We start from the raw sequence: 13,048 nt of genomic DNA, 5'->3' as shown, positions 1-13,048 counted from the left end.
TATTATTTTTAAAAAATATTTATTTATAAGATTTAGAGTTTAGTGTTTAAGATTTATAGTTTAGAATTTATCCAAATGTTTATTGTTTTTCCAAGGGTTAGAGTTTACCCAAGGGTTTAGGGTTTACCCAAGGGTTTAGGGTTAGGATTAGAATTTAGGGTTTAATGTTTTGTTGACAACATGTTTAGTATTTTTCCAAGGGTTTAGGGTTTACCCAAGGGTTTAGGGTTTAGGATTAGAGTTTAGGGTTTAGTATTAGAGTTTAGGGTTTAGCTGACAACATTATTTTTTTTAATTCGTTTTTATATACTATTTTTATTTATTTTTAAATTTTATTTTGAAAAGATAATATAATTTGACAAGTTATTTGTTTCCTTAATTAAAAGATACTAAATCTAAAATGACAATTTTCTATTGGTTGATGAACCTTTAGGTTCACCCTAGGGAGTGAACCCAAGAATAACTCTTTATTTTATAGATGATGTATGTGATATTACCATATTTAAAGAAGTTTACCAGAAATAAATATCAATATTAAATGTAAGGTCTGAGTTATTACCATATTCTAAAAAGTTTACCAAAAATATAAATCAACATTAAATGAAATAATTCATGTCATATTTTTCGGAAACCATGTCATCAATTTTAGTAGCCATTTCATATTTTTTTTGTGAAACTGATTGTAGAAAGTTTATTAAATATTATAGATTTTATTATTTTTACCGATATTTAAATATAGATTTTATTTATTTAAATATTAAATTAAGATAAAATGATTTTTTATTTAAAAATATATTGTATAATTATTAAAAATTTGAACTAACAATATTTATAGAATCTGTAGATATATAAGAATCTAATGATTTTACGATTAGAAATCAATTTTTAAAAAAAATTGTAGCAAATTTAGTAATACAAAATGTATAATTATAGAAAATAAAATAAAATATATTTTCGAAATTTTAATGTTATTTATGAATATATTTATTTTATAGATGGTGTATGTGATATTATCATATTTAAAGAAGTTTATCAAAAATAAATATCAATACTAAATGTAAGGTATGAGTTATTACCATATTTTAAAAAGTTTACCAAAAATATAAATCAATATTAAATGAAATAATCCATGTCATATTTTTCGGAAGCTATGTCATCAATTTTAGTAGCCATGTCATATTTTTTTTTTGTGAAACTGATTGTAGAGAGAACATGTGGCAAAATCACTTCTCAAATATAGTCTAGGGGATATATTTATTTATAACTTTTACTGTAATGTCTTTTTGTTTGTAATTTTCATAGTTATTTTTGTAACATTTCCAAGTAGTATGAAAATTTAAATATCAAATTTAAAGTATAAAAGATTTAATTTTATTTATGAATAGTATACTTTGTTATTTTGAAAATTTTAGAGAAATATGACAGATTTTAACTAATTTTTTATGAAATTTAAGTATTTTGGGTTTTAGATATTCAAACTGATTTTGATCGGTTTTATACCTTAAATTACATATATTTTATGGATATTTTAGTTATAGACCTAAATTCAAAAAATTGATCCAAAAAAACATTCTCGAACTCGATCCGAAGATCTGATACCCATATCTATATGTAAATTTTCCAAATTTCACCAATTAGTTACTTTTGAAACAGAATATCGTACAAGAAATATGAATTAATCCATGTTAAAATTATATTTTTTAAACAAAACAAAATAGGCATGGCATTCGAATTCCAATTGAGTTTGGTTCAGGTTCTGTTTTAATCTACATCAAATTTCAGTTATCCAGATGTTTGTGTGTGATTCAAAAATGCACACTCTCATTCACAAAATAAGCAATTTTAAATAATTTTCACCAACAAAAGCTTAGTGGAATAATTCAGAAGTAGTCATTAAAAAGAAAAAATATAAACAAGTTAAAACTATCAAAAGCTCTATAAAAGTAGGAACATTTTTTTTTTGCTCTGTATGTAAGTAGGAACATTATTTAAATTTCAAAAGAAAATAACAATGCTTAAATTTCAGAAGAAAGCTTATTAATAATTGAATTTTAAATAAGATTGTCAAAATATAAAATTTTATTTATTTTTGATCAAATACCAAAATATATATTGAATTATGATATTGAGTTAATTGTTTATATAATAGATACTTATTTTAGACATGCAATAATATTTTAGAGTATTTTATGTACTTATTTGTGATTAAGTTCAGGTTTGGTATGAGTTTTTTTTGGAACTTTGATTTTTTGGATATTCATTCAGATTCATGTTCGGTATAAGATTATAACATCTATAATCCAAAATACCCTAGAACAAAATTCATTCGATTATATCATATTCGGTTTATATTCATTTTCATTGGATCAGGGTTGAATTTTTATTTTTTTCCTACCCCTAAAACAAAACAGAAAACATTATATAAAAAGTATTAGGTGATGTATTATTTTCAAGAAAATAAAAAATGTGATTTAATCCTTGCTAGAAAAAGTATTAGTTTTTATCTTGATCAAGAAAAAGTATTAGTTTTGGAAGTAAAACAAAACATAAAACAAAGTATATGGAAATTGTTGATCAAGTGTTTTATTGTCAATTTGTTCCTAAGTAAAAGATAATCGTCATACTTGTAAGCTATAATATGTCATCTAGAATTCTTTTTGATCTATTTGAATAAATATTCTGGCAAATCTTTTCCTTAAATGTGGAGTCTAAAGAGAGCAAGAATCTCCCCACAGTTCTCAACCTAACATATTTAATACGCATATATATATATTGTCTGTTCACCCAACACCCTCAAACATATATCTAGTCAAAGCACTTTTTTACTTTCTTAAACTGGCCTGGCCACAAAATAACTCAAGGTTTAAAAGAGTTTCAAATATATCATCAACAGATCGAATAATTCTAAAATGTGGACAGTAATTTTATTTCTTTATATTTAAGCGAATCACATTTTCGTTACTGCCAGAGTTGACTAATTCATACGTTATTGAGGGCACAATATACGACAAAAACAAATTTTTAATAACAGAAAAATACAAATCTTGTTTTATTTATCTTATCTAAATAAACAATTCAGTAATAAATAAATAGTTGTATATAAAGATTACAGTCTGTCATAAATGCATTAAAAATGAGCTTAGAAGATTCTTAAATTAAAAGAGGGCAAATGATGATTACAGAAATTGAAAACCCTAAACGCAGGAGGAGGAGGAGCCACCACTATTCTCTCTCTGCTTTTGTGTAAAATAAAAGTCAATGCCTTTTTGACCGGACCTGTAAAAAAAAAAAAAGAAAGGCTAGAGAGAGAAAGCCCACTCAGTAGATAGAGAGAGAGAGAGAGAAGTAGTAAATGAAACGAGAGATTGGTGGTGAAAGGACTCAGCTTTGCATTTATTATCTAATCTTCCAAACACACAAACAAAAAAAAAAAGACAAAAAAAAAAAGATCTTCTTCTTCTTCCTCGTTCTCTTCTGTTCTGTTCTGTTTCTAGGGTTTCTTGGATTCCATTTTTATTTGAATTTCTGTTCATTTCTCCGTGAAATTCGTTTGATTAAACCCCAAAATCTTTTAAATTTTTAATCTTTATCTTCTGGGTTTACTGAAAGTTTCCGTCTTTAGAGGCACACCCACACACACCTTCTTGATCTGTTTCTTCTTCTTATGGGTCTTCCCTCCTTTTGCTGCTAAAATCACCACAAAAAAAGATTATGCATTTCCCTCTGTGGAAGCAAATCCACCACTGCGCTGCTCTCATCTTAGACAAGAGCAAGAGCAGGAGGAGACATGACGAAAACGACAAAGCCTCCACGCTTCGAAAGCTCTACGAAGACAAGCTCAGAGAAGCTCTCGAAGACGCATCCGAGAACGGCTCCCTCCACAAATCCCAAGACATCATCGACGTAGGAGGAGGAGAGACTCAGGAAGACGAGAACTTGAGCCGGTCCAGATCCTTAGCTCGTCTCCACGCGCAGCGTGAGTTCCTACGCGCCACTTCCTTAGCCGCCGAGCGTGACTTCCAATCAGAAGACGACATCCCTCAGCTCCTCGAAGCCTTCACCAAGTTCCTGACAATGTACCCCAAGTACGAGACCTCAGAGAAAGTCGACCAGTTGAGATCTGACGAGTATTCCCACTTGTCGGAATCCGACTCCAAGGTATGTCTTGACTACTGCGGGTTCGGTCTGTTTTCGTATCTCCAGACGCTTCATTACTGGGACTCCTGTACGTTTAGTCTATCCGAGATCACTGCTAATTTAAGCAACCACGCGCTCTACGGTGGTGCCGAGAGTGGGACCGTTGAGCATGATCTCAAGACGAGGATAATGGATTACCTCAACATCCCCGAGAGTGAGTACGGTCTTGTCTTCACCGTTAGTAGAGGCTCAGCTTTCAAACTCCTCGCTGAGTCCTACCCTTTTCAAACCAACAAGCGGCTTCTGACGATGTTTGATCACGAGAGCCAGTCTGTGAACTGGATGGCACAGACGGCTAGAGAGAAAGGAGCTAAAGCTTACAACGCGTGGTTTAAATGGCCGACGTTGAAGCTATGTTCCACTGATTTAAAGAAGCGTTTGTCTCATAAGAAGAGGAAGAAGAAAGACTCTGCTGTTGGGCTGTTTGTGTTTCCAGCTCAGTCTAGAGTCACTGGCTCTAAGTACTCTTACCAGTGGATGGCTTTGGCTCAGCAGAACAACTGGCATGTCCTGCTTGATGCTGGCTCTTTGGGACCCAAAGATATGGACTCGCTTGGTTTGTCCTTGTTCCGACCGGAGTTTATAATCACTTCTTTCTATAAAGTGTTTGGTCATGATCCCACAGGGTTTGGTTGTTTGTTGATCAAGAAGTCGGTGATGGGTAACCTCCAGAGCCAGTCTGGTAAAACAGGATCAGGGATAGTGAAGATCACACCTCAGTATCCTCTCTATCTCAGTGATTCTATAGATGGTTTGGACGGTTTGGTTGGTCTTGAAGATGGTTATAATAAACCAGCTGCAACTATGGAAGCTTCTCGTAAACCGGCTTTCTCCGGTGCATACACTTCAGCTCAGGTGAGAGATGTGTTTGAGACAGAGCTGTTGGATGATGGAGATGGGACTACTAGCAGCACAATATTCGAAGAGAACGAAAGCGTTTCGGTTGGAGGGTTGATGAAAAGTCCAGCGTTCAGTGAAGACGAGTCGTCAGACAACTCGTTTTGGATAGATTTGGGGCATAGTCCGCTTGGCTCTGACCCCATGAACCACCATAATAAAATCGCCTCCCCTTTGCCACCGTTCTGGTTCACAAGCAAACGCCAGTCGCCTAGACCTGCTGCTGCGGCGAAGAGTTGTTATTACAGCAGTCCTATGTATGATGGTAAAGATGTCCTCTCGTTTGATGCTGCGGTTATGTCGGCTGCTCAGGAGACAACGCCGTCACGGAGCCACCTGAGGAGCTCCAATAGTAGTCTCCTGACGCAAGAGATACAGGAAGAGGAAGAAGAAGAAGAAGAAGAGCAGTGTGGGTTTGGGACAAGCTCCAAGATCTGCTCTGATATGAAAGAGAATGCTATTAGACGAGAGACGGAAGGGGAGTTTAGGTTACTTGGAAGAAGAGGAGGGAGGCTTATGGGTGTTGAAGATGAACAGCCGAGCAGAGGGACGAGGGTGTCTTTTAATGTTGACCGTGTCAGTCATAGTCTGGACCAAGGTGAAGCTTTGTATAACGAAGAAAGTGGTGATGATGGTGAGAATCAGAACGAGGATGATTGGGAGAGAAGGGAGCCTGAGATTGTTTGCAGCCATATCGATCATGTGAATATGTTAGGTCTTAGTAAAACCACAACTAGGCTCAGGTTTCTGATAAACTGGCTCGTGATCTCTTTGCTGCAGCTCAAGGTGCCTGAAACAGGGAGTCTTGTGCAGATATATGGGCCGAAGATAAAGTACGAGAGAGGAGCGGCGGTTGCTTTCAACGTGAAGGACAAGAGCAAAGGGTTTGTGAGTCCAGAGGTTGTGCTGAAACTTGCTGAGAGAGAAGGTGTGTGTCTTGGTATTGGGATATTGAGTCACATACGGATGATGGATGTGCCGAGAAACCATCATCAACGTGGGGGAGGAGGAGGTAGGATGAAGGAGGAGGGCTCTTTGCATCTGCAGAGAGAAGGTGGTGGTAAGAGAGGAGGAGGAGGGTATGTGAGATTTGAGGTTGTGACGGCATCTCTGAGCTTTTTGACGAACTTTGAAGATGTTTATAAGTTGTGGGCTTTTGTGGCAAAGTTCTTAAACCCTAGTTTCAGCAGAGAGGGAACGCTCCCGACTGTAGTTGAAGATGAAGAAGCAGAAGAGTCAGAGACGTGATGGGGAAAAAGCCTAAAACTTTTTGAATATGACTCGGAGAAGAGGCTGCGTCATAGAGCATGCTTATGGAAATGGAAGTGAGAGATGTGAGGTTGAGATTTGCTGCTGCTATATAGTGTTTTTCTTTTTTGGGTTGCGTTTTGATGTGTTTATTATCAGTTGTGAGATAGGGAGGGGAACAATTCTTGTAATCTGGAAAGGGAGAAACAGTGTTTGGTCCAAAGATTTTTCACGTTTAGATTAAAAGCATTAGCTCTGACACTAACCTCTCATCAAGTCTTTGTATTTACATATCCGGATATCAAAAATTCTCATATGATTGGTTAAGAGTCTAAACTTAAGACCTTGAATCTCTCTCTAGAAACAAAAAAGCCCTTTTGTTCTCTCTCTCTCCTCTCTAGCTTCTTTGCCATCTTGTCTTGTTATGTTTTTGGTTCTGTTCTTACAAGCAGAAACCTTAGGTTTTTTTTGTCAGCTCTTTGATTATCTTAACAAGAAAGAAAGTACACGAGCCAGTAAACAACAGTCCTTCCTTCAGGAGCCAGTAACCGTAGGTTTTAAATTTTTCTTTTTTTTTTCCTAAACAAATAACCGGCTTAAGTATCTCAGGTCTGCGGAGTAAGTTATATCGGTTAATTCGGGTCGATTTTTCTTTTTTGTAATTCGGAAGTAAACAAATTTGTCGTATTGGAAAAAAATACAGTTTGCTTTTGATTAATTCGAATGTTTAAAAAAAAAGTTACCGAATCGAACCTGATTTTTTTTATTTCTTTTGCTTTTCTAGTTAAAGTTGGATAAATTTTATTATTTTTTTGGTTAATTTGCTTTGCCGTATTGATGCACAAATATTTAAAAATTTATTGGGAGAAAAACAAATTACTCTCAAATTAATTTAGAAATGTGCCAATTGGTTCAGTTAAAAAAAAAAAAGGTGCCAATTGGTTCAGAACCCATTATCGAATCAAAAGCCAAAAAAAAAAAAATCTCTAATTGGTGGGGTTCAAAACCGCACAAGACAAACGAGTTAACCTCACGCGCCTATTTACCATCATCATCAAGCTCCTCCCACCCTGCCCTTGCTGTTAAACCCTAACTAAACCCCATCACCGATGCATTCATCCCTGAAACCGAACCCAAGCTCTCGTCTTTTTCTCAACCCTTCTAAATCAACCTCAACCCAGTACCCAATCTTCACTCTCCCCAGAAAATTATCTTCCCACAAGTCGTCTCTCAGAACCTCCATTGATGTCCACCAAGAAGGAGCTTCGAAACAAGAGGTCGTGCCAACTCTTCGTCTTCCCATTTTAATCAAAAGCTCAGGCAGAGTCTCTAGGTACTTCCTCAAAGGAGACGACGACTCACTGGAGCTCGTATATGATACGACGTCGTTTTCACGCGTTGGGTTCTTGAAACTCATTAAACTTTCTTCTTCCGCTGCGAAAGACTTCTTTATACCGAAACAAGTCAGTGATAGTTACATTAGTTATGTGAAATGGAAGTTCTTGCACAGAGTTTTCAGCTCTGCTCTTCAGGTTCTTGCCACTCAGGTGAGTGAACGAACATCTCATGAATTTTCAATTGGAATTGAATGAACAGACATGAGTTTTAATGTTTTCATTGTTTTTTTTTTAAAAGGCTATGTTTAGAGCCATAGGGATTGGTCAATCTCGGTCACTTGCCTCATCTGCTGCTTTTAATTGGATTCTCAAAGATGGGCTTGGACGTTTAAGTAGATGTATTTACACTGCAACTCTTGCTTCTGCTTTTGACACTAATCTCAAGAGAGTTAGGTTCTCGACGTCTCTACTCTTCAGCTTGAGCATTGGAGTTGAGTTAATGACTCCAGTATTCCCACACTACTTCCTTTTGCTTGCTTCCATCGCCAACATTGCTAAACAAATTAGCCTCTCTTGCTACTTAGCAACCGGTGTAAGTTCACTTTCCCTCTTTTGAGTTTTTTTAATATGTTTTGGTGTTCTAACATAATGCTTCCCACGTGTGCAGTCAGCTGTGCATCGTAGCTTTGCTGTAGCGGATAACCTCGGTGAAGTCTCTGCAAAGGCACAGGTTTTTCTTTTTTTCAGAAACCTAAACAAGTTTCTATGTCGTTTGTTTCTCACATCTGACTTTTTGTTAGTGAAATTTTCAGATTCAAACAGTGTGTTTTGATAACCTTGGTCTCTTACTGGCGGTTCTTCTAAACATGCTATTCCAAAACAACCAAAGGTTTAGATGAGTTGTTTCGTTCGTGAGATTGTTTTAGGTATCTCCTCCTGACTTTGCTTGTTGTTATGTGCTAAGGCTGCAGGCAAGTCTACCTTTTGTTCTGTATCCGATTTTCTCCACAATTGATCTCCTTGGCATTTATCAAGGTCTCAAGCATATCAATCTCCAAACGTTAACCAAGGTAGTAGTAGCCTTTTTGTTATCTCGGTGATGATGAGAGAGCCAAACAGTTACGAGCTTTTTGTCTTTCATCTTCTTTATCAGAATAGGCTTGAAATCATTCTGGAAAGATGGATTCAAACTCGTCAAGTACCTTCCCCTGCTGAAGTGAGCAAAGAGGAAGGAGTTGATCTTTTAGGGAGCAGAGGTGAAAAAAAAAAAAAGAAAACAGAACCCTCTTCTCAATATGGAGGGTTAGTAAAAGCTGAATTGTTTTCATATGTTGTTTGTAGCTAGAAAAAGGGTTTGGCCAATCAGAATTGGATGCTTAGATCCAAAGGCTCAGATTCCTAAGCTATCAATGATGGCGATGCAATCACTCTGCAGTGATGACGTTTACTTCATAACTTTGGAGCTTTCCTCTCAAGGCTTCAGAATAAGAACACCAAGAGTGAGTTTTTTTTTTATAACATATCTCTCTCATGGTTCTCTCTCTGGTTTGATCTTTAACTACTTGGTAAAATATCTAGCCTGGGATCGTTATCTGTCTGCGTGAAGGAGCCAACAGTGCAGACGTTATCACAAGTTTGTTACAGGTAAAGGATTCATCAGCTTATTGAGTTTCATCATTAGTTCGTCCACTGATAAAAAAACATTCTGGTGGTTTTTGTTTCAGACATGTTACATACGTAAAGCCTTTGTAACCAATAGATTCGAGAGAAGGGATGCATCTGAGCTACAAGATTGGTCTTTGCTCGCGGGAGAGAGCAATGTAGCCGCACAAGATGATTTCACCGAACTGTATAAACAAATGCAAGAACAAGGTTGGGTTGTGAAGAACGTCTTGTTGAGCGCTGAAGAGCAGGTTCGATACATTTTCGACCAACACCAATCACTCACATTGTAACAGTAAAACTGTTTTTACACAGAGATTTGTCTGTAAATTTTTATGCTTGTTAAAATCTATACACATCTACACTAAGAGAGACTTTTTTGCTTATTTATAATGTGACAAACATTCAATTTGAGAAGGAACTCGGCTCGGTGCTGTACATAGAGTACTCACTCATGCAAATGTTCGCTCTCTCCTCACTCCATTTCAGAACCTCCATAGCTAACTTGAGAGACGCATCGACGCTGTTCGGGTCCAAACTCTTGCTGGAAGAAACAAACAGCTTTTTGCCAGTCAAGGAAGAGTAGAACCGCTTGAACTGAACCGCCATGTAATGGAACGCGAGCTGACCCAGAGTCGGGTTACCGTTGTTGTTGTTGGAGCGGTGGCGACTGACCACAGGGTTAAAGTCTTGGAACCACTCGCAGCGCGTCAGAGGAACACGCTCCACTTTCTCTTCGAGAAGGTCGTACTTGTTGAGTATCAAGAGGAAGTCCATGTGCTCAAAGATGGGGTGAGTGATGATGCTCTCGAAGAGTTTCCTGGCGAGTAACATCTTGTTTGTTCCGTCTTCCGAGACCTGGTCGTAGTCGCTCATTGAGACGGCGAACACGACCATCCCAACGTCTTCGAACATGTCTATCCATTTGCAGTTTTCACCTAGGCCTCGTGAAGGTACTCTTATCAACTGGTACCTGAGAGAGATAACATAAAATGTCTTCACATATTCTGCAACCGAGTGAATGAAAACACATGAAAAGGAGACCAAACCTGAGCAAAGAATCAAGGTGGTCGGAAGGATCAAGATTCTCTTCAGCTGCAGTCTGTGGAAATGAGAAATCTAGACAAGCTAGACCACTAGACGAGGTTACTCCCTCTGCATATAGTATATCCAAATCTGATGGCTCGTAGTCTGGTGTCAATACGTCAACAGCCTGAAGAACGAGAAAGCATTTCCTTAGAAGACAATCCAATGGAAGTCAAACTATAGTGAAGAGAGGATATATATACATACACGTTCCAAGAAGTAACTAGCGACACTGGGAAGGAGACCAAGCTCACTTCTTCGCTTGTATGTTGCTTGGATCGCTGCGTCTCTCCATAACTCTTCAACCAGTGGGGCGTACTCACGAGAAGCTGCAGGGAAAATGACACCAAGGTTTCCAGCAGCCATGGTCTTTAATAGCCAATCAGAAAATGCTTTAAGCCTTGGGCCAATGGAGTACAAGGTTTTGATGTTGGATTTAGCATCCCCTGTAAAGTAAACCGATATCAAATAAAGATGTCACATGCGAATAATACATGATTGCTCTTGTCCATAAACAATATATGCACCTTCTTCATTTGCAGGACTAGACATGACACTAAGAGCCTCTTCTTCAAACCGCTCACGGCCCTCGAGAAGCATACCGAGGTAACCATACACATTGGTCTGGATAATCACCTTTATATTCTCACGCTCATCCTCCAAGAACGGTATGTCCTTATAAAGGATCTTCGCCTGAAGAACGAGAAAACAATTCAGTCGCGTTAATAAACTTTGGAGGTTACGCTTAATCAATCAGAAGAAGAAGCTCATTTACCTGTTTGAATATTGTGCTGGTTCCAGAACCGCTGTTTCCAACCAGAAGAATCTTCTGCAAAGTCCTGTGCTCAAGATGGTCCAAAATGCTTCTGCTGTTTGCACTGTGGAGTTGGTCTCCGGAAGCATTAGAAATAGATTTTGATGGAACAGGAAGTGACAATACAGCACAGAGCAACTTGGTCCCAGCCTGAAAAAAGCAAGCAGCAACAAGTTTTGGAATCTTCTACCAAAGAAAGCATTTTAAAAATATGGAATATATATAAATTTTCAGACAGTAACCAACAAACCTTTCCCCATATGTATCCTTTAGTATTCTTCTGTCCTTCCTCTTGGTAAGATCCATCCTCGTTCACCCAAAAATGAGGGTTACCTGCACACTGAACTCCAGCCAACTGCAACATCCGTAGCTCCACTTTCGTAATCTCCCTTCCGTTTATGAAAACCTGAGTGTTTCCGTTGCTAGCTTCTGCACTAATAGGACCTCCAACGTTAAGATGTGGACTAATGATCTGATACGGCTTCTCTCCTTCCTGTTAAAATAAAACATATATAAAATAGAACAAACCAGAAACTAAAAAAAAAGAAGAGTTAATGTTAAAAACTCACCTTTCCCCAAAGTCCAGACACTTTATCATACCAATAGTCCCCAGGTTTAAGCTTCTTGGGAGGATTAGCGCAAGTCTGAAGTGCAACCAGCTCCTCAGGATACAAAGGCTGCCCATTCACATACACATACTCAGCCGGCAACTGATTAGCCTCACAGAACCTCTCAGTCTTCATAATCTGCTTAACCTCCAGATCATTAAGCAGCCTCTTAAGCATCCTGGAACACTTCCCTAAACTCCCACGCTTGGATTCATCAATAGGACAACCGATACAAGTCACACACTTCCTCCCTTCGGGCATAGAGCCCATAGCACGAAGCACACAGCTGCTGCAATACTTTGCGTCGCAGACAAGACACACTTCCTTTTCAGTAAACCTGTTCCCTTTGAAACACCTATAGCAAGAACCTTTCTTCCCTTTGGTCTGTGGCTGTTTCTTAACAGGGAGTACACGTGTCCTCTTCTGGGGGTTACAATCATTATTACCATCCTCTTGGTCGTCGTCATCGGAAGCGATACCTAAGAAAGTAACAACCTGCTGCTTCTTATTACCTGTCTCGCTAACGCAGTCGCCAGTAACCCTAGAGGAAGGGTAGTCCATACTCAGAACCGACTCGTTGTCTAAGCTCTCTTTCTCCAAGCTATCGCAGAAAGCTAGACCCCTCGCCGTCTCCTCAAGCTCGCCGGAGACTTCTTCTTCCTCGGTGGGGGAGACGGCGGCGGAATCGGAGGAGACGACGTGTTCGATCACGGACGTGGGAGAGACCATTTTCTCTCGAGAGACCTGCTTGGAGAGAATGGGCTGGATCACGGGGAAGGACATGGAGGCGGAGATGCAGACGGGGGAGACGACGGCGGCGACGGGGATTCTGTCCATGTTGATGGGGACGGCGCGTGGGATGTCGTAAGGTAGAGGAGGGCCGTCGTATTCGACGGCGAAGAGACAGTCTTCGTCGTCTTCTTGGTGGATCGAATCTGGTTTCTTCTTCGATGGCATCTTCTTGGACTGATACAGTGAACACAAGAACAAGTTTACTTTACAGATACAACAGAGAGAGAGAGAGAGTAAAAGTAAAATCAAAGTTACATTGATGAATGTTGTTATTAGGGTTCTTGTTAGAGAGAGAGAGCAAGTGGGAAGGGAAGGGAAAAGGAGATTGAGAAAGAAAGTGATTGTGAGCAAAAGATGAAGAACCCCCCACTTGCTTTTTTGCTTGCCTTGCTCGAATCTTGTCCGAT

General features: G+C 38.5%; 3 protein-coding genes across 3 annotated transcripts; 2 read left to right on the top strand and 1 right to left on the bottom strand.

Annotated features, from left to right (window-relative positions):
- Positions 1–3,294: 3,294 nt before the first annotated feature.
- Positions 3,295–6,601, top strand: LOC108851367 (uncharacterized). The gene has a single exon (XM_018624786.2). It carries the CDS (start codon positions 3,712–3,714, stop codon positions 6,340–6,342), a length of 2,631 nt encoding a protein of 876 aa, XP_018480288.2. The 5' UTR covers positions 3,295–3,711; the 3' UTR covers positions 6,343–6,601.
- A 778-nt stretch (positions 6,602–7,379) lies between these two features.
- On the top strand, positions 7,380–9,752 carry LOC108851375 (protein root UVB sensitive 4). The gene is made up of 9 exons (XM_018624796.2): positions 7,380–7,889; positions 7,978–8,271; positions 8,347–8,409; positions 8,492–8,568; positions 8,644–8,749; positions 8,833–8,935; positions 9,021–9,178; positions 9,258–9,323; positions 9,404–9,752. Exons 1-9 carry the CDS (start codon positions 7,452–7,454, stop codon positions 9,632–9,634), a joined length of 1,536 nt encoding a protein of 511 aa, XP_018480298.2. The 5' UTR covers positions 7,380–7,451; the 3' UTR covers positions 9,635–9,752.
- Positions 9,603–13,048, bottom strand: LOC108851369 (extra-large guanine nucleotide-binding protein 1). Its single transcript, XM_018624788.2, has 8 exons — positions 12,897–13,048; positions 11,811–12,815; positions 11,492–11,734; positions 11,203–11,391; positions 10,955–11,120; positions 10,635–10,873; positions 10,391–10,554; positions 9,603–10,314 (listed from the first exon to the last, which is right to left on the bottom strand). The coding sequence occupies exons 2-8, from the start codon at positions 12,804–12,806 to the stop codon at positions 9,747–9,749; spliced, it is 2,565 nt and encodes an 854-aa protein (XP_018480290.2). The 5' UTR covers positions 12,807–12,815; positions 12,897–13,048; the 3' UTR covers positions 9,603–9,746.

The sequence above is a fragment of the Raphanus sativus genome, chromosome 4, assembly GCF_000801105.2.
Source record: "Raphanus sativus cultivar WK10039 chromosome 4, ASM80110v3, whole genome shotgun sequence".
Lineage (NCBI taxonomy): Eukaryota > Viridiplantae > Streptophyta > Magnoliopsida > Brassicales > Brassicaceae > Raphanus > Raphanus sativus.
This window is presented reverse-complemented; position numbering and strand designations above follow the sequence as displayed.

Excerpts from the sequence above, each read along its gene's own strand:
- LOC108851367 (XM_018624786.2), top strand. The coding sequence starts at position 3,712 with ATGCATTTCCCTCTGTGGAAGCAAATCCACCACTGCGCTGCTCTCATC.
- LOC108851375 (XM_018624796.2), top strand. The coding sequence starts at position 7,452 with ATGCATTCATCCCTGAAACCGAACCCAAGCTCTCGTCTTTTTCTCAAC. Across the intron at positions 8,272-8,346 it reads CTTGCTACTTAGCAACCGGT|TCAGCTGTGCATCGTAGCTT; the intron begins GTAAGTTCACTT and ends CCACGTGTGCAG. Across the intron at positions 8,750-8,832 it reads ATCTCCAAACGTTAACCAAG|AATAGGCTTGAAATCATTCT; the intron begins GTAGTAGTAGCC and ends CTTCTTTATCAG.
- LOC108851369 (XM_018624788.2), bottom strand. The coding sequence starts at position 12,806 with ATGCCATCGAAGAAGAAACCAGATTCGATCCACCAAGAAGACGACGAA. Across the intron at positions 11,392-11,491 it reads AAGGATACATATGGGGAAAG|GCTGGGACCAAGTTGCTCTG; the intron begins GTTTGTTGGTTA and ends TGCTTTTTTCAG. Across the intron at positions 10,315-10,390 it reads CACCTTGATTCTTTGCTCAG|GTACCAGTTGATAAGAGTAC; the intron begins GTTTGGTCTCCT and ends TATCTCTCTCAG.